This window comes from Geotrypetes seraphini, chromosome 5 (assembly GCF_902459505.1).
Source record: "Geotrypetes seraphini chromosome 5, aGeoSer1.1, whole genome shotgun sequence".
In the NCBI taxonomy this organism is placed as follows: Eukaryota; Metazoa; Chordata; class Amphibia; order Gymnophiona; family Dermophiidae; genus Geotrypetes; species Geotrypetes seraphini.
In genome coordinates, this window is record NC_047088.1 from 91,085,492 (window position 1) to 91,109,781 (window position 24,290).

Below are 24,290 nucleotides of genomic sequence, written 5' to 3' on the forward strand. Positions count from 1 at the left end.
TTTGTCATTCACCAGATTCAACCGTCAAATGGGACAAGCCCAATCAGTAAAAATGGAATCTGAATTATAACCGAGAGCTGAATTACTTGATGCCTTAAACTTTGAACAAATTCCTAAGGATTGTTTTAAATTTCCATTCTACCTTCTCATGAGGGACACTATGTTTAAAAATTAGGAGACCTTTCTTCTTGTACCTATGGCACCAAGAAAGCTTGACTCCCTTTACAGAGTCCAAGCATGTCCAGGGTTTGACAAACCTCAACTATAGTATCACTTTCTCTTAGTTGAGTCTGCCCTGAGATCATCCGCTACTAGTACATATGCCAGTGCTCCTCCTGGGAGAGAGGGCCGAAACCTGGACAAATTTGGTAGACAACTCTTATCAAAATACCATGTTAACAAGTTGTATCCTCGGCTATAATTTTTATATGACCTTCAAGCAGATATTCTTGATCAATACCAAGATATCACTCATAACTTTCTCAAAACAAGAAAATTTATGACCAGATCATTGTTTGAAGTATTCAATGTCACTTCTAGAGCTTTAGCACTCTCTGTTGCCATGTGTTGCCAGACTTGCAGGTTTCTGATCTGGACCTTCATGTGCAAGACTGTCTCGCTAATATTCCTAGCCTGGGAGACGAAGCTATTTGGTGAGAAAACTAAAGAGGCCACTCAAAAAATGACCAAACACTGAGCAAAGTATGACAACTCTGTCTACTGCAAAATCTTCCAAGCCCAGACTACTAAGAGATACTACAATCCTAGGTATCGGTCAGCATCTTATAAGAGATGCTATTCTCAGCTCACATCTTCTAGGCTTCCTGCACAAAAGCATGCAAGGCAGCAGTGATCCCAGAAACAACAACCTTAGTAAAAAATCTACTCGATGTTTTTGACTCCCTCATCCAGAAACTAGCTACCATTTTACCATCTCACCCACCTTGCTCAGTTTTTACTTTGCTCATTACCATTATCGTTGGTCCATCATCACAACTGACAACTGGGTTTTAAGAGTAATAAAAGAGGGCTATGCTCTTCATCTTCATGAAGTACCTCCACATAGACCTCCAAAAAGGTACTCTTTCACCTCACTGCAGACTTCCCTTCTTCATCAAGAACTCTCAGACCGTCTGAAGTTGAATGCCATCGAACCATCTCCTCTCCAACAGAGGGGCCTGGGGGTTCTAATCCAAATATTTCCTTATACTAAAGAAGACCAGAAGACTGCACCCAATTCATGACCTCTGAACCCTCAACAAGTATTTATTCAAAGAGAAATTTTTTATGCTGTCCCTCAGTAATTTCTATCCCCTTTTAGAGAAGAATGGCTGGCTTTGTTCTCTGGATCTCAAAGAAGCATATACACATATCCCTATTCTTCTAGCCCACAGACAATACCTCTGCTTTCAGATGGGACCTCATCAACTCCAGCCCCTTTTGGTCTAGCATCAGCACCCAGATTATTCACAAAGTGTTTAGTTGTGGTAGCTGCAACATTTTGCTCTTACGGATTTCATGTACTCCCCTAGCTGGATGACTGGTTGATAAAAGCATCCTCACCTCAAGTGGCTCAGTTAACCATGGCCTTAACCATATGTCTATTGGAGCTTCTGGGATTTGTGATCTACTACCAAAAATCCCATCTCCAACCAGCCCAAACTCTGGAATTCATAGGAGCGCTCCTAGGTATGACTCAAACTCGTGCCTACTTTCCTCAGCAGAGGCTCGACAATCTAATTCGCCTTTTCAACCAAGTGTCTACTCAACAAACAATCACAGCACGTTAGATGATGGATCTACTGGGGCACATGGCTTCCACAATTCATGTAACCCCATTTGCCCTTTTTCATCTCGGGATCCCCAATGGACTCTTGCCTCTCAGTGGTCTCGGGTCACAGATTTGCTCTCCCATCAAGTTGGAGTCACCTTACTTCTTCATCAATCTCTGCAGTCGTGGCTCCTCCTGACATATCTCTCAAGGGACCTACTATTTCATGTCCCCCCGCATCAAAAGATGTTAATGACAGATACATCCATATCTGGATGGGGAACGTACCCAGACAGCCTCAAGGCACTTGGACTGTTCAAGAAAAATCTTTTTTCATCAATCGCAGAGCGCTACACACTTTTCAGGTTCACTTTCTTAATCAAATGGTCCTGATACTGTCACAGGGAAGCCCCTGTGAACTCTGAGTTGCCCTCAGAAATGCCAAATGCTAGCTGCACACCTCCCATTGCAAAGCCTAGACATTTGTCAAAAGGAAAACCAGTAACTAATACTTCCTATTTATATTTTTCTCACGAGACACAGCAGGAAGGGAAAGGTTAAGCCACCAAGTTTGAAAGAGAAAAGGGAAGTGAAGCCAGACTATTTAGTTCCAAAATTATATACAAATTCTAGGCAGAAAACTCAGAAAAGCCAGGTGAACACACCTCCTTGCCCTGCACCAATCAGAGGCAGGCAGACACCTGAGGCTGGCCTTAAATATCCCAGCACTACAAGCCAAAGGGAAGGAGTAGAAAAGGAATTATACCCAGAGCAACAGTTCCTAGCAGGAGTGCCAAAAGAAGTGGCACAGCCTAAGCCATGCTGGACTCAGTACAGAAAGGAAGTCCAGGAAATTCTACAGCCTAGGTATCAAACTGAACCAGAGATTACTTATTCAGAACCAGTAAATTAGCATGAATTTTAACCAATTAAAATAGAAATGAATTCAGAGATTGAGTTTATGGAGTGCAATAACAATGGAGAAATTGGTGACTCCATGGAAATTTAAAGAGGGGCTGAAGTGGCAGCTGCTGGATTAAATGCTGTTGGAAAGTGTGTTTAACTGATATGCTTCATTGCAGTTAAAGTTAACAGATTAAGCCCAGGACTGAGTGGAAAGTACGGAAGTTATGGAAACTGCTAAAAGTTATAGAGTTTGGTCTATAGTGGAACCTGATACCAGTACCTCCTGAAGGTAAAAGTTTTCATTTAAAAGCAACTCATGGAAGTCAACTGAATTCTCTTTGGAAGTGCCAGGGTCATTCCATGTCAAGAGGACCAATAATGAAAACTGCCCACACTTGACCCCCTTGAAATCCAACCAAATTTTACAGGGGTGTTGTCAAGGGTCCCAAATGAAACTGTGCAAAAAAAATTTTGAATCTATCTCAATTTGGTCAGGAGCTAGGGGTGGTTGAACAAAAACGATTGATCCACTCCCATGCCTCGTGTGACCTAAAACGCTAACTTTGCTTAATCACTGTGGCAGAAGGAAACTACATAGGAGTCTGATATTTTGCAGTTTGGTACACCTTGGGGCAAGTTTCTGTGCCAAGTTTGAAATCTTTTGCGAACGTGCTTCCAGTTCTACAGGTCAGCAAAGTAGGCAAAAAAAGTCACGAATGAAAATTTTTGGCACAGTTTGGCTCCATACTGCTGCTGGTAGGTAAGTCAGATGAGGATACAACTTTACCAGCAGACATGTACCATGAGGTACTTCCAAGATTTGCAATATGAGCTTTTACAGTCAAGTGAAGCTGAAGATATGACCATCCCAAAAATATGGCTTTATGCATTTATGCAAATTTTCACTGTTTTTCAGATTCAAATATCTCTAATGTGTAGTTTTTTGGGGTTTGTTTGTTTTTTTGGAGGGGGGGTTGTATATCATTTGAAAGAGCATGTTTTTTTCTGCAAAAGCTATCCTGTTTCATCTTTGATGAGAATTGATGGTTTGCTTGCGTAAACATGTTATGTTGAAGGGTCATTGGCATTTCATTGTGAATGTACAGCGGAACTATATTGATCTGAAAACTCATAACCAAGCTTTGCCAGCCACAAGTACTCATCTTGTACTATGCTCAGCATTTGACAAACTTACTGTGCACTTTTGCAAGATGACAGTCAAAGCATGCATTGGCTTGCACAAACTACTTACTGCGTGTAAGCCCAAACGCATAATCATGCGATTCACATGAATGTACGCATAGCTGTAGTAGATACATGCAGCTGTAGTAGATACGTAGCTGTAGTAGATACATGCAGCTTTTCTGAACATGTTCTGACTTGCAACTATCGCAGCACAGTGGCTGTATGAACAAGTCTGGCTTTAAAGTTCATCATGACCTTATAACACCATATGACTTCATTATTTGACACAGCTTGCCCTTGACATGTTGCTTTCCATCTATTCTTTCTGTGCAGCATCTGGTTCTTTCCCTAGTTAACTAGGCTATGCCTTTGTAGATTTTGGAAATTTACTCTGCACTTGCTGACATGTACAACTTGCTTTGCTCTATTTTCATTGTGTTCTCACACTATTTTTCATCTTACTTTTATTCTGTATTTTTAGGTGACTTATCTTATGGAGACTAATAATAAGCTAGAGTCCTGTGGTATTGAAATGTATGATAGTTCTGAGTACAGGAAACCATCTACCTTCTATTCTAGAGAAAGCTGCTTGAAGCTTATTTCTGATTTATCTTTGCCTGACCAAAATTAATTAAAAGATGCTCTGGACTTTCTACTCTATCCGTGGAATCTATCTGTACTCATCAGAAGGGGGGTAAGGCTGAAAGGGGGGGCGTTCGTGAGCAGGGGTGGGACCAATGTTGGTTCTCGGGGTGGGGGTGGGGGGGTGCTTGCAAATCGAGTTAACGCTTGGTTTGCGAGACAAGATTTGCGAGAATGTTTTGCTCGTCTTGCAAAACACTCGCAAACTGCATTACTCGCAAACCGAGGTTTGACTGTACATCTTTGTGAGAGAGCCAGTCATCCAAACCTAGAAAATATGATCTTGTCTGTAAAAGATGAATTGCATTCTCTTCCTTTGGGTATGGTGTTGTTCTACCGTCCGCCTATTGCCTGGAATAATTCTGTTGACCATCTTCAGAAATTATTTTAAAAGCAACATTAAAGTTTCCTAGATTATTTTTTTTTTTCCAAAATTATTTTTATTTAATCATATGAAACATACAAAACGCAATAATATAACAAGGCAAAAGCAGACAAAATAAAGCTATCTGTGTAGTTCCTTCACGGAAATTTAAAAGATCCATACCTTACTAGAAAGAAACCATCCCCACTCCACCCCCATCTCCCTCCCCAGCACTCTCCTAGATTGTTATTAATAGGCGATATTAACCTCCATCTTGAGGAGGAGAATAACATAGATGTTGCTGGCTTTAAATTATTTTTGGGTTCTTTAGATCATGGCCATACATTAGATCTTATTTGTTACACAGATTCGAATCACCTTAGGTTATCAATATCTGATCTCTATTGGCATAAACAACCTTGGACTGATCACTTTTTAGGATGCTTTAGAACTCCAATTTTCTTGTCCAAAATGTTCCATTGAGAAAAAAATTCAGGATAAGGAGTAAGATTAAATAAAGATATCTTTTGGCAAAAATTAGTACAGGCTCTACCTACTTCTCCTTGCGAATTTAATGTTGACTCTGTATTAAAGATTTGGACTTGAAAAGTCAGAATAAATTTTTGATTCTCTGGCACCTTTCAGAAACAAAGTGATCTCACACAAGAAAGATACTCCGTGATATTCTTCTTGCTATCGTCAACTTAAACAAGCATGCAGAAAGTGGGGGAAAAAAGGAATTTAGAGGCAAATAAGATTTATTGGAAATGGAAAATAAAATAATACAACTATGAAATCAAAGCTAAGAAAATTTATAATGGTAATAAAATTAATGCAGTGAAAGATCAGAATAAGGCCTTATTTTTGCTCTGGAAATCTATTACTAATGTAATAGTACAGTCCAACAATATTCAAAGACCGACTGTCGACAAACTAGCAGCTCTTTTTTAATGATAAAATCTTGGCAATAAATTATTTTCTAATAATTTAGAGCAGTGATTCCCAACCCTGTCTTGGAGGAACACCAGGCCAATCGGGTTTTCAGGCTAGCCCTAATGAATATGCATGAGAGAGATTTGCATATGATGGAAGTGATAGGCATGCAAATTTGCTTCATGCATATTCATTAGGGCTAGCCTGAAAACCCAATTGGCCTGGTGTTCCTCCAGGACAGGGTTGGGAACCACTGATTTAGAGATATTCAATGTACCATGTATTGAAGGCTCCTTAGATGACATTCCAGTAAATAGACACTGGCATACTTTTGATACAATAACTGAAATTCAAATAACAAAGCTTTGTGCAAAATTTGTGCGGATCGCCGGACTTGATAGACCAATGGTCTGATCCGGAGATGGCAGTTATGTTCTTATAAAAAATGTTTACTTGATCCTTTTCCATCCTACATTTTTTGTAGTATCCCTACATGCTGCCTCCTGGTTAACAGCCTTAGCAAACTATTTACTTACTAGTGGTTATTTTTCAATGGACATGGGCCATATTGTACTTATCCCACTGCTCATTACTGTTTCGAAACAACTCTTGGAATATTTGGATGAATTCTCAATTCTACTTCCATTTCAGCACGGATTGCGCCCAAATTTCAGTACCGAAACATTACTAATTTCATTGGTAGCAAAAATACATGGTCTACTGTCTCACGGCTGATTTGCAGTTTTATTGCAATTTTATTTATCTGCAGCCTTTGATATCATTAATCACGATATTCTAATTCAATTGTTAGCCAATATTGGTTTAGACCAAAAATTATTAAATTGGTTTAAAGGATTACTGACATTACGATCTTATGTACATAACGAGGGTAAATCATCTTTGACTTGGACTTTGGTTTGTGGACTACCACAGAGTTCACCATTATCCCGTATATTATTTAATATATACGAGTATATGACTAAGCTAAAGTACCTGAATCTATCTTCAATAGAATCAATTTTTACTTACACAGATGACATCTTCATCTTACTTGAAGTCGATCCTTCTTTAAAAATTTAACAATGGATATGAACTCCTGCATTTTAAGAATTTAAGATTGGGCTTCTTCAGTGCAAATGAAATTAAATACTACTAAAATGAAACTCTTATGGTTTGGCCCCAAAATAGATCTGTTGCCATTTTCGCTACTGTTAATTTTGGGTGAAGTCTTGAAAATTAAATTCTTATCTAAAATTTGCGGGGGGGGGGGGTTCTGAAGGGAACTAGGGAAGAGAGAGAGGGGAGAAGACGCTGCTGAAGGGAACTGGGGAAGAAAGAGTGGTGAGAAGACACTGCTGAAGGGAAATGAGGAAGGGAGAGTGGTGAGAAGACGCTGAAGGGAACTGGTAGAGAGAAGGCAAACAGTGGATGGAAGGAATTCAATGAGGAGAAGATGAGGAAAGCAGACGATATGAGATGGAGGTGTGGCCTGAGCTCGTGGGGACGGGACGAGTCTGGCCCCTCTGTCAAATTTAAGAACCCATTGTGGCCCAAAAAATTTGCCCAACCCTGTTCTAGACTCTACCCTCTCTTTATCTTGCAAAGTTAATAACATATCGAAAAAATGTTTCTTTAGTCTCCAGATGCTGAGAAGAGTTTGCCATCTCTTTCATCAATACCACTTGTTGTTTTGGTCCAGGCAATTATACTGGCTCAATTAGATTGTCAACTCTCTTTATATTTGCTTAAGTAAGTGTAACTTGAAAAGGCTACAACTTATCCATTCAAAACACGGTAGCCAAACTGATATTTGACAAGAGTTTTGGGTTTGTTTGTTTTTTTAATTTATTCAATTTTTTATACCGTCAGAATGGTTTACATGAATTTATTCAGGTACTCAAGCATTTTTCCCTGTCTGTCCCGGCAGGCTCACAATCTATCTGATTTACTTGGGGCAATGGAGGGATTAAGTGACTTGCCCAGGGTCACACGGAACACCGTGGGTTTGAACCCACAACCTCAGGGTTCTGAGGCTGTAGCTTTTTAACCACTTTGACACACTCTCCCTTCTGTATGATAACATTACTCCTTTGCTGAGAGCTCTTCACTGGCTTCTGGTTTACTTGAGAATCCAATTTAAATGTGCGAGCATAATATTCAAAATTTTGTATGGGATTTTTTTCTCTCTTGGTTACTGTCTTCCAATTCTCAAGAACCATTAAATTTTAGAATTCAAAAATATAAACTTGCCTTTCCTTCTGTTAAAGGAATCAAAGCTTTTGGCAACTTTTGCTGATCTTTTGCTTTCTTGTTTGCAAAAATTTGGAATGAATTCCCTTCAGAAGTTAGACCTTCCTTTTTTATCAACCTTTTGGAAAGTGTTGAAAACCTACTTGTTTCAGAAATTTCTAACTGGCGCCTGAGCCAATCGGGGCCTTAGGCCCCTTTCCGTGCATCACATGATTAACCAGGGCAGGGCCTAAGGCCTGCTTTCACATCGCATCTGGGGAGAATCAGGAGGACTTTGCAGTTCCTCCTGCTCCTATTGTTGGAGGCCTACAGAGCAGGAAGGACTGAGTACTCCTCCTGCTTCCAACTTTTAAAGGTACGTGGAGGGGGTGGGCATGGGTCGATGGTGGTGGTGGGGTTCTGACAGCAGGAGGGAGTTGGCATCCCTCCTGCCTATTCGCGCGTGCGGGAAGGGGAGCAGCATCGAATAAGTTCAAGGGGGTCCCGACGTCAGGAGGGAGTTGGCATCCCTCCTGCCATATTCGTATGGGCAGGGAGGGCAGCAGCCAATCTATCCGCCATCACCCTAGCCAATAATTTGATGTCTACATTTAAGAGGGAGCTATGATAATATGAGTCAGGGCATTGTGCATGCTTGCCTGGCTTCAATAACAAGGTTATCAAAGCCATATTGGCTTTCTCAGGAAAGTGTCCCTCTGTGATTCCTGTATCATAATAATCAACTAAGGGAACACAATAAAAGCAGGTCCTGCTTCATGCTTCGGACAAATCGCTTTTACTTACAGTGTTACATAATTTGTCATCGTCGGCGAACAGTGTTATTTTACCTTGAAGCCCCCAAGGTAGGTCTCCTACAAATATATTGAAGAGGATTGGACCCAGGACTGAGCCCTGCGGCACTCCACTGGTCACCTCCGACGTTTTAGAGAGGTTACCATTTACCACCACCCTCTGAAGCCTACCGCTTAGCCAGTCATTGACCCATGCCGTTAGAGTAACCCCTAGTCCCATGGACTTCATCTTGCTCAATAACCTGCGGTGGGGGACACTATCAAAAGCTTTACTGAAGTCCAGGTACACGATGTCCAGGGACTCTCCCGAGTCCATCTTCCTTGTTACCCAGTCAAAGAAGCTGATAAGATTGGATTGGCAGGACCTGCCCTTGGTGAATCCATGTTGATTGGGATCGCGTAGATTCTCCTCATTCAGGATCGTGTCTAATTCGCGTTTGATTAGTGTTTCCATGAGCTTACTCACTATCGATGTGAGACTCACCGGCCTGTAATTCGCAGCCTCTGCCTTGCAACCCTTTTTGTGCAGAGGAATGACGTTGGCTGTTTTCCAGTCCAGGGGGACTCTTCCCATACTCAGGGAGAGATTGAAGAGCATGGATAACGGTTCCGCTAGGACATCACACAGCTCTCTGAGCACTCTGGGGTGTAGATTGTCTGGTCCCATGGCTTTGTTTACCTTGAGTTTTGATAGCTCGCCATAGACGTCAACCGGTGTGAACTCGAAGTTCCGAAATGGGTCTTCCGAGCTTTGCTTTGCCTGTAGCTGCGGGCCAGACCCTGGCTATTCACAGGTGAAGACTGAGCAGAAGTATTCATTTAATAGTTCGGCTTTATCTGTATCAGATTCTACATAATTTCCGTCAGGTTTTCTAAGACGTATAATCCCATCTGTGTTTCTTTCTCTATCAAAAATATACCTGAAGAAGGATTTGTCCCCTTTCTTGATGTTCTTTGCTAAGCTTTCTTCTACTTGAAGCTTGGCCTCTCTGACTGCCGATTTGACAGCTGTAGACTTGGCCGTATATCGTATTTTAGCCTCCTTATCCTCCGAGCGTTTGTAGGAAATAAATGCTCGTTTATTGTCCCTAACGAGGTCCGAGATCTCAGCGGTGAACCATTGGGGTCTGTTGTTTCTTTGCCGTTTACTTACCGATTTAATGTAGCAGTTTGTTGCTACGTGTAGGATTGATTTCAATGTTGACCATATAGCCTCCACATTGTCAGATACAGCTTGATTTTGCAGTGCCCGATGGACAAAGTCTCCCATACGTTTAAAGTCTGTGCCCCGAAAGTTGAGTACTTTTGTTGTCATGTTAGTTTTAGGGAAACCTTTTCTGAGGTTGAACCACACTATGTTGTGGTCGCTGGAGGCTAGCTTATCGCCTACGGAGACGCTTTCTCCATTGGTGAGTACCAGATCCAGTATCGCCTGGGCCATAGTGGGCTCTAATACCAATTGTTTGAGTTGTACTCCCCTTAGTGAGGATAACAGCCTTCTGGTGCTGCTGGTTGACGCTGAGAGTGTGTTCCAGTCTGCATTGGGCATATTGAAGTCCCCTAGCAGTACCGTATCCCCCCGTAAAGTGATGCTCTCTATGTCATTGATTAGTTCTGTGTCCTTGTCTTCCAGCTGTTTTGGAGGTCTGTATATTACACCAAGATATAGGCATTTTTCATTGCCTCTGGCAGGTTTACCCAGAGGGATTCCCCGGTGTATTTGACATCTATGATTCTCGTAGTTTTGATGGTTTCTTTGGTGTATAGTGCCACTCCTCCTCCTAACTTGCCCTCTCTGTCTTGACGTAGTAAGTTGTAACCTGGTATAGCCATATCCCACCCATGAGAGTCTGTGAACCAAGTCTCGGAAAACACAATTACATCCAGGTCAGCAGTCATTATTTCGGTCTCCAATTCCAGGATTTTATTGCCTAGACTGCATGCATTAACATACATAGCCTTCCATACCTTATGATTGCTGGGACCCCTTGAGATGTTTCCCATCTAGACTGGGGCAGCACCTAAAGAATTGCTTGCAGGAAATGTGAAGATGTCTCACAGCCAACGATCTAATTCCTCCAAGAGAGCATTTTCTGGCAGAGATTCCAGGATACCTAAAATGCACAAATTACTGTGCCGTGATTTATTTTCTAGGACATTGAGCTTCTCTGCATGAGACCGGATGAGTGCTTGTAAAGATTATACATCCACATTAACTCCACGTGTGGCATTTTCAACTGCAGAGACTCACATTTCCAACTCCGTTGTTCTAGCAAAGGACATAAGAAGTCTTGAAGCATTCCAGAGGAGGGCGACAAAAATGATAGGAGGTTTTTGCCAAAAGACATATGAAGAGAGACTGGAAGCCCTGAATATGTATACCCTTGAGGAAAGGAAGGACAGGGGAGATATGATTCAGATGTTTAAATACTTGAAAGGTAGTAACGTAGAACAAAATCTTTTCCAGAGAAAGGAAAATGGTAAAACCAAAGAACATAATTTGAGGTTGAGGGGTGGTAGACTCAAGAGTAATGTAAGGAAATTCTTCTTTATGGAGAGGGTGGTTGATGCCTGGAATGCGCTCCTGAGGGAGGTGGTGGAGAGGAAAACAGCCAGTTCAAAAAAGTGTGGGATGAACATAGAGGATCTCAAATCAGAAAATAATGGTATATATTGAAGAACTAAGGCCAGTACTGGACAGACTTGCACGATCTGTGTCCGTATATGGCAGTTTGGTTGAAGATGGGCTGGGGAGGGCTTCGACGGCTGGGATGGTTTAGGTGGGATGGAGTGAGCTTTGACGGAGACTACAGTAGATAAAACCTAAGCACAGTACTGGACAGAGCTTTGGGTTCTGGCTCAGAAATAGCTAAGAAAAAGGAAAATTTAAATTAAATCAGTAATTTAAAGAGAGGATAAGGTTGGGCAGACTGGATGGACCATTCTGGTCTTTATCTGCTGTCATTTACTATGTTACTATATTCTCTGAATAGTATCTGTAAGTAGTTCTTCCAGTCAGACATAGTCAGCAAGGTTTTCAAATCTAGGCTCCAGGGCTTTTACCATCGCCACCATTAGTGCTGCCTCTGTGAATTGGATAACAGTGCTACTAGGCTCCTCCACCATTTTAGTATCCACCACCTTAACCCAATCTTTCTTACATCGCTGAAAGAGAGGGAGTCAAGTATCTGTCCATAGAACGGGCTTCAGAATATAAAGGCTGCAGATAATTACAGAAAGTATTAGCCTACCTCAGTGTCTTCTCCTTGAAGGCCAAAATATCTTCCAGCTGGTAGACGGGCCCTGTGAGGAAGTTTGCTCTTATGTGAGTACTGTATATCTCTTACCGAAAGTAGTTTCCTGTAGGTGCTCGGTGCACGTAGCAGGTGAATTATGCATTGTTCCCAACTGTCCTCTGTATTGGTGGTTGCCTGTTTTCTTCCTTATGTTCTTATGTCTTGCAGAGCATATTAAAAAATAATTTGTTTACGCTGATTGGGTGGTTCCCCCTTGCCCCATGGTTTGGTTTCAATATGGGACTTTGGGACTGAACTGCAAGGGGGTCTAACTCTCTGAGGTAAGAGGAGCATATGCTCAGAAAAGTGTTCAGATTTCTGCAGTGCCTGGATTGCAGGAAGGGGTTGAACATCTAGAGTATGGAATCCTACAAGGACTTGAGCTGATCTATCCTATAGGGACTAACAGAAAGATTACACAGGCCAACAACAAAATAATTTCTTGGTGCCTTGGTTTTTTTTTACCTGTTCCTTGGTTTTTTTGAGGCGCTGATTCAGAAAATTGCATTGGATAGACTGTATCAGCTCTAGTTTCTTAGTTATGGTAATGGGATAGTAGATATGCCTTTGGGATAGTAGAGCCAAACATGAACTTTGGGCAAAAAAAGATTGGCCTCCAAGAGAATATATGGTAGTTGGAGGACAAAATGTAATCAATGAACCTTTTGTAGCACTAGATAGAATCATATTGCTACCACTACATATAAAGCTAGTCCTGATGAAACAATTTGTAAAGGCTTTGAATAAAGACGGTGCGTGCAATGAATACATAGGGGGGCATAATCAAAAGCAATGTATAAGTCCCCTTTTAGCCTAAGGCCTTAGGCGCACAAATTAAGCAGCAGGGAAATGTCCATTTCAGAAAAAACGTCCAAAATGTGGGTTTTTTCGAGAATAGCCTACCTGTACATTCAGGAGTTTAATCACCCAGACCGCCACTACGTCTATCTTTAAGCCCTATTCTCCCCCCCAAAATCACCCAAATCCCAAACACCCAAAACAAGACCTTTTAGGCATGGGAGGAATCAGTCCTTCGCCTAAAAGCACGATTCTCTAACCGGCGTCTGTCATAAGCGCTGGTTAGAGGATCGTGGAACCGTCCCCCCTTTAGTAGGGGCCTAGGAGATCTGGCCAGTCAGAATCTTAGGCCACTCCCAGTGGTTGATGGACAGGCACCAGAGGGTGGTGGTTAATGGAAGTAGCTCGGAGGAAGGAAAGGTGAGAAGTGGATTCGGTGCTGGGGTCGATCCTATTCAATATGTTTGTGAGTGCCATTGCTGAAGGAGTTAGAAGGAAAAGTTTGCCTTTTTGCAGATGATACAAAGATTTGTAACAGAGTAAACACTGAGGAGGGAGTGGAAAACATGAAAAAGGATCTACAAAAGTTAGAGGAATGGTCTAAAATCTGGCAACTAAAATTCAATTCAAAGAAATGCAGAGTAATGCATTTGGGGATTAATAATCGGAAGGAGCCGTATATGCTGGGAGGTGAGAGGCTGATATGCACGGATGGGGAGAGGGACCTTGGGGTGATAGTGTCCGAAGATCTTAAGGTGAAAAAACAGTGCAACAAGGCGGTGGCTGTTGCCAGAAGGATGCTGGCTGTATAAAGAGAGACATAACCAGTAGAAGAACGAAGGTGTTGATGCCCCGGTACAGGTCGTTGGTGCGGCCCCACTTGGAGTATTGTGTTCAGTTTTGGAGACCATATCTGGCAAAGGACACAAAAAGGCTTAAAGCTGTCCAGAGGAGGGCAACGAAAATGATAGGATTTTTGCGCCAAAAAATGTATGAGGAAAAACTGGAAGCCCTTAATATGTATACCTTAAAGGAAAGGAGGGATAGGGGAGATATGATTCAGACGTTCAAATACTTGAAAGGTATTAACGTAGAACAAAATTTTTTCCAGAGAAAGGAAAATGGTAAATCCAGAGGACATAATTTGAGGTTGAGGGGTGGGAGACTCAAAAGCAATGTTAGAAAATTCTTCTTTACGGAGAGGGTGGTGGATGCCTGGCATGCGTTCCCGAGAAAGGTGGTGGGGAGAAAAACGGTGACTGAGTTCAAAAAAGCGCGGGATGAACACAGAGGATCTAGAATCAGAAAATAATAGTAAATATTGAAGAACTAAGGCAAGTAATGGGAAGACTTGCACAATCTGTGTCTGTATATGGTTGTTTGGGGGAGGATGGGCTGGGGAGGGCTTGAATGGCTTGGAAGGTGTAGATGGACTGGAGTGAGCTTTGATGGAGACTTCAGTAGTTGGAACCTAAGAACAGTACCAGGGCAGAGCTTTAGATTCTTGCCCAGAAATAGCTAAGGAGAAGAAGAAACCCCCCTCCTCCCCCAAACAAATTTTTAGATTGAATCAGGTTTGGCAGACTAGATGGACCATTTGGGTCTTTATCTGCCGTCATCTACTATGTTACTATGTTATCCCATAATGCACTGGGAGATGGGCCTAACATTCCGGTTGGCCCAGATGCCTAAGGCCCCTACTACAGACCCTTAGGCCCCTACCTGGTGCATACAAGATGCATCAGGAAGGGGCAGGCTTGCCATTCCTTCGAAGGCGGGCCTGCCGGCCAGACGCAGGCAGGAACCGGCCGGCCAGCGAATCTAGGTTAGGAGGGTCCTTGTGAAGGGGTGTCCAGGTGGAGGATGAACTTTCGGAGGGGTGGTGAACTTTTTTTTGTGGGGGGGGGGGTCGGCAGGAGGGATTGGGCATTCCTCCTGCCAGAGAACATTTTCGGGTGAGGAGAGATTGTGCATCTCTCCTGCCAGGAAATTTTGGGGGAGGGTTCTGGGGATTGCGGCAGGAGAGATTGAGCATCCCTTCTGCTGGGGAATATTTGGGGGGGGGTTGCAGCGGCTTCCGGCAGGAAGGATTGGGCATCCCTTCTCCTGCAATTGTAGGGGGGGAGGGACTGTTCCACGATTCTCCAACCGGTATCTGTCATAAGTGCCAGTTAGAGAATCGTTGAACCACCCCCCACCCCCCCCCCACACACACACACAATGAACGTGACAGGAGGGATGCCCAGTCCCTCCTGCCTGACACCGCTGCAACCCCTTGAACATTTTGGGAGGTGTCGGCAGGAGGGACTGGTCATCCCTCCTGCAGCTGATCATTGAGAGGGAGTTCACAGGGTGTCGGCAGGTGGTTATCCCTCCAGCCGGGGAACATTTGGGGGGGATCACAGCAGGAGGAAATGGGCATCCTTCCTGCCAGAAAACATTGTGGGAGGGTTCACAGGATCGTGGCAGGAGGGATTGGGAATCCTTCCTGCCAGGGAAAATGGTGGGAAGGTTCGGGGCATCTCTCTTGCCAGCGATCATTCAGGGTGGAGATTGTGGCAGCTTCAGGCAGGAGGGACTGGTCATCCCTCCTGCCGTGATCATTACGGGAGTGGAGGGACGGGTTGCCTGGGCCACTGGAATTTATATCTGTTTTGACTTGGTCTAAGTCAAAACGTATAAGTTCTGTCTAAGCAACCTGTCAAACTTTTCGATTATGGCTGCCGGATGACTAAGTGTAGGTTGGCCCACCTCCCGCCTTACCCACTCCTCCAAAAACACCCCTTTTCACTCTGGGTGCACAGAGGCAGGGAAAAGGCCTAAGCTGGTTTTAGATATGTCTAAAACCCTGGTCGATTAGCGGTACTTGAATGGACCTATCTTTTTGATCATCGAAGTGCCAATTTAGGTGGGTTTTTAGACATATTTGTTTTTTGAATATGAGCCCCTTAGCACATATATTACCTGGACTTATCATGGAAAAACTGAAGGCAGGAATTTTCGATGGTCCACAGATCAGACAACTTATAAATGACCCACATTTCTTAGCATCAATGAATGAAATCGAATCATGTACCTGGTCTTCTTTGGTTCTTGTTGTGAAAAACTTTCTTGACAACAAAAAGGCAGATAACTACACACAATTAGTAGAGGATATGCTCTTTCATTTCAACAGGCTTGTCTGTAACATGAGTGTTAAAAGTCCATTATCTGCACAGTCACTTAGATCGCTTTCCAGAGAGTTAAGAAAGGAAGAATCATTTCAAAATTTTAAGAGACATCTAAAAGCACATTATTTTTTTCAAATGGCTCTCCCAAATTGAATAATGGAATGGAGACTGCAATCTGCATTAATTTGTACTGATACATGTTGATTTGGATTTATTTATTTCATATAACAGTTTTAGTAGATACGTTTTAGAAATGTTCATTTCTTTGATGTTCTCAAGCTCTGCCAGTGATGGATCTGTGAAGTATGCTGTGCCGGAAGTTGTATTAAGACCTGCACTAAAATATGACTATTTGCTATCAGGCCGCTGCAGAGAATTTTCTATCTCTTAAATTTGTTTTATTTTATTTTTAATTTTTTATCTTCTTTCATTATTTCTATTTTCTATTTCTTTGATTTTTGATCTTGGAAATGTATTATATGTTGTTATTACTTATTTTTAGTTTATCAGGTACTTTAGCTAGATTGTGAGCCTTCGGGACAGATAGGGTAGTTTTTCTCAAGTACCTAATTTAATTTTAGTTTGATACATTGTAAACCGCTTAGGTCAGTAAAATGCAGGAGTGGTATATCAAATCTTAAATAAAAATAAACATAAACTTAAGCGAAGAGCAAGGTGAAAGTTTTCACCAAGACATAAAAACAATGGAAGCCAGATACCAAGGAAGATGGGATGCACGCATGATGGCAGACTATTGTTGGAATCTTATGCGGGATTGTCCTGGCAGATCCCACTCTCGGAAGTCTTACAAAAGGGGCTTCCTGTGTGTTGAATGACTGGAAAGTTTGTATCATAAACTTGTGCTTTTGGTATAAAATAAGTAGATTTTATTGTTGTACACTTTTCTTTTAATTTTTAATGTTTCCTTCATGCTTAAAAGATATTAATTTAAACACTACATTAAAATATCCTGATTTTTTTTTTAATGGGTGAGCAGAATGAAGAGTGGTATATGGTACATGTTCTGTATCTCAAAAACTAGAGCTTATAGGAGAAAACTGGTGCCATTTTTGGAATCAGCAGGTCAAATATACCCAGAAATAGGTCTAACATATGAGGAATTAGGGTTGGCCAGTGTTATTGAAAGCAAAAACCTAATCTTCCAATTGTGCTATAAAAGTATTAAGTATTTTGGTTTTCTGGTAAACGGTGGAAAATTTTTATGCCTATGATGTTTATTCGGTAGACCAAAGTGCAAAACAGGAGATACACCTCCATGAATTAAACACAACCAAACAGTGGAGATACCCAATCAAGACTGGTGAGCTGTATGTATTTCTCAAATCTCTTTTATTCACTTCAGTTGACTCGACATGTACATGTTTCGGCCACACAGGCCTGCATCAGGAGTCTTGAGTTCTTAAGAGATAATGGGTAGATGTCACAAAATGCTAGACCACTTTAGATGACAAATATTGTGCTTTGAGATGAAGTGGCCCAGGATCCGAAGCGTTCCTATACTCATGAAATTCAGTAGAGCCATTTGTGAACATTGGTGCAGCGTCGGAGCATTTAGCACTTCACTGCGGGAGAAGCCTCTACCGCGGCTTACTAAAAGGAACTCTAAATAATTAAAGATCTTTACAAATAAAATTCAGTTTTTGTTTGTGTTGGCTAATTTTAAAAGTGAATAATTTATAACATATAAAATATTTTCTTAATTATAGATCAGAATATACCAGTATATTATGTTTAGCCTTTACTGTTTCAAACTATATCCTTGGAGTAATTCTGCACCAAACAGTTTCAAATTTAGGCATAATGGGATGTATTTTCATCTTAAACTATATGCCTTATTTAGCCAGACAGACTTCAAAATTGCAGATTTACAATTCATTCTAATTAATTTTTGATTCATAGGAGATACAGGGCATTCATAGTCAACAACTGATGGGTGTCCGAAGAGAAGAAGCAATGGAAATGTCTGACGATGAACCTGAAAATCCTGCAGAGGCCAAAGAAACTAAAGAATCAGGTAAAACTTTTCCATTTGTCTCTAAAGATAGGTTTGCTCCTTGAGCCATCCACCTCTTAGCCCATAAATCAAATCAGCTATCAGGACATACTCAGATTTTTCCATTAGAGATGAATAAGGGATGTTAACATTTCATATGGCTTTTGTGGTAGTAATCGTTGTTCAATTTACACTCAACTAGATTCCCCAGATATTTCTGCCACTGAAGTTGGCATTCATCAGTACTTGGAGGGGATAACACTACCACGCCTCAGTGAAGTTCAGGAGGGGATACCTTTTTCACCTGGCTGACTTGGATGAAGTACAGTGTGCCATCCAGAACCTGCCTAATGGCAAGGCCCTGGGGCCAAAATGGATTCATTAATAAGTATTAAAAATGTTTTTGCAGATAATTGGTAATGTTAGTACTTAGGGTTTCTAATTCTTTAGAAAAGGAGTCAGCATTGTCCTCTTCATGGTGGTTGGCAGCTATAATGTTTGTCATTCCATGCTATGTTTCATCATGCATGCTTGCCTAACCATTTATACTAGTCATGTCATACTAATCCTCCCACTTTTTACAAAACCATAGCACAATTTTTAGTGGCAGTAACAGCTCTGATGCTCATAGAATTCCTGTGAGCATCAGAGCTGTTACTGCCACGGCCGGTGCTAAAAAACTGTTATGGTTTTGTAAAAGGGGGAGGGGTTAAGTTAGCCATGCTTTGTAATACTGTGTTTACCGTGCTGTGTTTTGCTGACCTATGCTTGCCATGCTATGTCTCACCATACCATGTTTTGTCATATTATATTTTTACCATACTTTGTAAACTTTGTTTTGCCATCTTTGTCAGACTTGTCCCAGGTACATTAGATAGATTGTGAGCCCGCTGGGACAGACAGGGAAAAATGCTTGAGTACCTGAATAAATTAATGTAAACCGTTCTGAGCTTCCCTGGGAGAACAGTATAGAAAATTGGATAAATAAATAAATAATGGTGCTCTGGAAGCCAGAAAGAGATTCTTTCATGTGTAACCTCATTACTAGGGACCTACTATAATATTTTCACAAAATGTCTAGCGTAATGCCTGCTGCCCACTATGATTCATGAGGACCAATCTGGTTAAATAACAGCAAGGCAAACTTAAGATATTTGTTGAGCATTACATTTAATTCATCTGTTATATAAACATAGGAGTCTGTATATTGTCTTCTGCTTGTGAACTGCTTGCAGAAGGATGTCAATCACATCTTTCAGCTCTTACTCCTTCACCAATGGAGTATAGAACCTTCTTCAGTTTGTCCTTGTGCAAGCAAACTGAGAAGGTGTGTTCTGATCTGCTCTGTTTGGTTTTTTTTTTGTTGTTGTTGTTGTTTTTAGTATTTTCTGGGTTTTTGAGGCTTCGGTTCCCAGAGGAATCCATTTCTGGGACTACTCTGCCTGGGAGAGGATGCAGACTCTGCAAAGATGGACTGTAGCTTGCAGGGCAACTCCCAAGTGTAACTGATGAACCAGCCTGCTTTGGGTTTCATCAAGGCTCTGGCTCTGTCCCCTGGTAGCTAGTTTGCCTTCTGATTTATTAGAAGCTTGAGCATAGGTTGTGGGGCCACAGTGTTATTCCCTTTGAATTTCAGGGAGCTTGGCTGCATTTTAACCTCCCTCCGTCGCACCGCAAGGATCTTTGGGGGTTGAGTGCTCAGTTGGGATCTGTCCGACTGGCAGCCTGAAGTTGTTGTGGGTTAATTCTGTTAAGGATTTGAAGCAGAAAGTCCACTCCATGCAGTCATGCTGAAGCAAAGCTCATGCAGGCAGGCACCAGCAAAGCACAGTGAATACAGCCTATTATTCTCTATGGGGGAAATCGGGTGGGGGGGGGTAGAAAAAGATCTTTTTCTGGGGACAGAGGGTCTCCCTCTTCCAAAATCCCTTTCGCTGAGTTTTTTTAAACTTCAGGGGAACCCCCATGGGCTGTTTTATGACTCTATTTCGCTGGCAGTGGTTGTCTTGAATTTTAAGCAGGCCAACAGAAGAGCACCTCGCCTTCGAAAAAGGACAGTCAAACAAAGAAAGGCAAGGGTGGTGTCTTTTCAACCAGTGATAAAGATCTTTATTAAGCAAATAATAGTCCCAACAAGGATCCCTGTTTCGGCGTATGGAGACGCCTTCCTCAGGGGACACGCGAGTAGTTGAGCAACAACATACAGTGAAACATTCGCATGTCCCCTGAGGAAGGTGTCTCCATACAACTGAAACAGGGATCCTTGTTGGGACTATTATGTGCTGCTGAGGAGGAGGACATCTGCCCCAGCTGGTGCTGGAGGGGTTGGATTATGTGGCAAATGCTCTATATTAAACAAAAAATAAAACAGAGAGCTACAACCAATAAACAACGGGATTCAAAAGTAAATCTCAAAGATAAGAAAAATAAATCCCTAAAGGGTATATACCACAAAAAAATAGTATAATATCAGAGCAATGTATTCAAATTACAAAGTTAGAAATATTGTACATATTTATTAATTTAAAATTTGCAAAAATATCACAAAATTTTCAAAGAATAGCATACACAGAACACCATACAAACACTACAAACAAACCAGACAAGATAGCCAAAACCAAATGCAAAGAGCACGCTGAGTACACAGCTGCCACACCCAGCAGTATAGAGACTGAAAAAAGGCAAGGCAATAAGTCGCAGCTGAAGCCAAAACAAAAATAACTTTAATGAATCCAAAGAGAAAGACAACTGACAACCATATACTCAATGGGAAGTCAGCCACTCAATCTCTTTATTGAGACCATTGGAGATGACATTTTGCCATGTAAAAATCAGCCGTTGCTCCTGATACATAAGTAAGCGAGTGATATCCCCCCCAGAGTTGACAGCAAGCTGTTTGAGAACACAAAATCGCAAATCAGATAAAGAATGATTGAATTGAACCCAGTGCTCTACCAATGGAGCCTCATTCTCCAACTAAGATGTTCAGCAATACGGATTTTAATGGCTCTTTTTGTTTGGCTAATATAAAGTTTCTGACATGGGCAAAAAATCCCATAGACAACCTGGGTGGAATTGCAATTTGTACTGGATTGAAGAGAAAACCAAATATTAACATTGGGAATGAAAACTTTATCAGTGCTCAAAGAATATTGACAATACCGGCATTGACCACAAGCAGTGTGACCACGCTCACCACTGGCAAAAACCGGAGTGGAATCACGATGCTTTAAATTTTTACTACGTTTAAAGGCAAATCTAGGTCTGTTAGTGAATACCTGATGATAACTCAATAGATGCCAATGACGGCTGATGATATTCTGTATATGAGTAGACAGAGGGGAAAACGGTAACACACACGTGGTCCTACAATCTGAAACCTCATGAGATGATTTAGGATAAAAAAGCCACTGCCGGTCAGCATGAGAAGCGCGCTTCACTGCGCATTTAATCACAAGAGTGGGATAACCCTGTTGGCTGAATCTATGTGACATAAATTGGCTCTGAGTTTTGAAATCATTGCTAGAAGAGCATAGGCGTTTTAGCCTGAGCATCTGACCAGTAGGTATGCTATCACGTAAAGGCTTGGGATGATAACTACGGTATGCAATACTGTGTTGGTATCAGTAGATTTACGAAATATAGAAGTATTGAACTGTCCCTGGTCATAATATAACTGAATATCTAAGAAATTAATGGAATTAAAATGATACGTCATCGTGAACTGGATGTTCTGATCACAGTGGTTCAAATATGTCAAAAATCTGTCCAAATCAAAATGGGATCCCCCCCATATGAAAAATATATCGTCAATGTACCGTTTCCAATAACATACCTGGGAGAAAAATTCAGAAGAATAAACAAAAGATTCCTCAAAATTTGCCATAAATAGGCAATCGAAGGGGCCACCTTGGCCCCCATAGCGACGCCCTTTTTCTGAACATAAAACTGTTGTTTGAACCTAAAATAATTCTTATTGATAACAAACTCAGCCATGGACAAAATAAGATCTAAACGATTACCCACCAGATCAGATTCAGATAGCACCATACTAATGTGCGCATAGCTTCAGATTGAGGAATACTTGTATATAAAGACGAGATGTCCATGGTGACTAATAAGACAGAATCCCTGATATCCAAAGGAATATGCAACTGCACAATCTGAGAAATAAAGTCCATGGAATCCCGTACGTAAGAAGAAATTTTAAAGACAAACGGTTGAAGAAAAAAATCAACAAACTGAGATAGAGGTTCAAAAAGGGAATTACTGCAAGAAACAATAGGGCAACCAGGAGGATTAACTATAGACATGGATTTTAGGCAAAAAATAAATATTGGGGAAAATGGGATACTGGCGATATAGATATTTAAACTCTTTGGAGGATAATAACCCTTCCTGCTGTGCTCGAGATAACAGAGCAAACACCTCCTTTTGAAATTCCACGGTGGGGTCATCAGTCAAGCAAGAATAAACATTGGAATCAGACAATTGACGCATCACTTCTGCCTCATACGTAGAGGTGTCCAGCACAACAATGCACTCCCTTTGTCAGCAGGGGTGACCACAATAGAAGAATCCTGAGCAAGGGCTTTAACTGCCAAATTCTGTTCACGTGTTAGGTTAAAAGGTAATTTCTTTTCTCACATCGAAGAGAATCAACATGTTTAAGAACCAATTTCTCAAACACTGAAATAAATGCATCTGGATCACCTCTTTTATGGATAGTCATCATATTTCTTCTACCTGGACACCTCCTGTGTGTTACCGTTTTCCCCTCTGTCTACTCATATACAGAATATCATCAGCCGTCATTGGCATCTATTGAGTTACCATCAGGTATTCACTAACAGACCTAGATTTGCCTTTAAACGTAGTAAAAGTGGCAAATGAGCTTCAACATAGGGAAATGCAAGGTCATGCATGTAGGGAAAAAAACCCGATGTTCACTTACAAAATGGGAAACTCACCACTAGGGGTGAGCAACCTTGAAAGAGACCTGGGAGTGATGGTAGACACAACCTTGAAGGCGTCGGCACAGTGTGCGGCAGCCTCAAAGAAAGCAAACAAAATGTTGGGTTTCATTAAGAAAGGTATTACGACCAGGACGAAGGAAGTCATCCTGCCACTGTATCGTGCAATGGTGCGCCCGCACCTGGAGTACTGTGTCCAGTACTGGTTGCCGTACCTCAAGAAGGACAAGGCGGTACTTGAGAGAGTCCAGAGAAGAGCAACTAAGCTAATAAAGGGTATGGAGGACCTCTCATATACTAACAGACTGAAAAGGCTGGGGCTTTTCTCCCTGGAAAAGCGGAGACTTAGAGGGGACATGATAGAAACCTTCAAAATCATGAAGGGTGTAGAAAAAGTAGATAGGGACAGATTTTTCAAATTATGGGGAACTACAAGTACAAGGGGGCACTCGGAGAAATTGAAAGGGGATAGGTTTAGAACAAACGCCAGGAAGTTCTTTTTCACCCAGAGGGTGGTGGATACATGGAACGCGCTACCAGAAGAAGTGATAAGCAGGAGCACGCTACAGGGCTTCAAAGAAGGTTTGGATAGGTACCTAGAGGACAAAGGGATTGAGGGATACAGATAGGAGTAGAGGTAGGTTATAAGGATAGGATTAGAGGTAAGTTACAAAATTAGTCTGGGACCACTGTTCAGGCGATAGGCCTGATGGGCCGCCGCGTGAGCGGACCGCTGGGCAGGATGGACCTCTGGTCTGTCCCAGCGGAGGCACCTTCTTATGTTCTTAATATACCGGTACATAATATATAGTTTACCGGTTACGATTTGCCATAGTTATCCTTACAGTACAAGTTTTATCCTAATTTGACACACATGGACAGTTTAGTGGGTAGATTTGCCATAGTTAACAGTGCAAGATTTTACAATGTAAGTCTTCCTTACATGACACATACTGGTTCTGGTATCAATATACATTTCTTTGTAGCCATGGGTCAAGGGCAGGGGGTTAGGTGAAGAGGTATGTTTTTATTGCTTTTCTGAAGTTGAAGAGTCCTTGAAGGGATCTGATCTGTAGTGACAGTTGATTCCAGTGGCTTTGTATGAAGAGGGAGTAGGACTGTTGTTTGGCAGTTTGCAGTTGAAGGGCACGACCAGGGGACGTTTTGAGGCATATTTCATCCTGGGAGCAGAGGGAC

At 41.7% G+C, this 24,290-nt stretch overlaps 1 protein-coding gene across 4 annotated transcripts in view; it reads left to right on the forward strand.

Moving 5' to 3' along the window:
- The window catches only part of LOC117361545 (ecto-NOX disulfide-thiol exchanger 2-like), a 323,082-nt gene that overhangs the window by 158,885 nt on the left and 139,907 nt on the right, over positions 1 to 24,290 (forward strand). For all 4 annotated transcript variants that reach the window (XM_033947012.1, XM_033947013.1, XM_033947011.1 and 1 more), the window contains exon 9: positions 18,027 to 18,141. In XM_033947012.1, the coding sequence (XP_033802903.1) occupies positions 18,027 to 18,141 (115 nt within the window). The remainder of the gene's footprint in view (positions 1 to 18,026; positions 18,142 to 24,290) is intronic.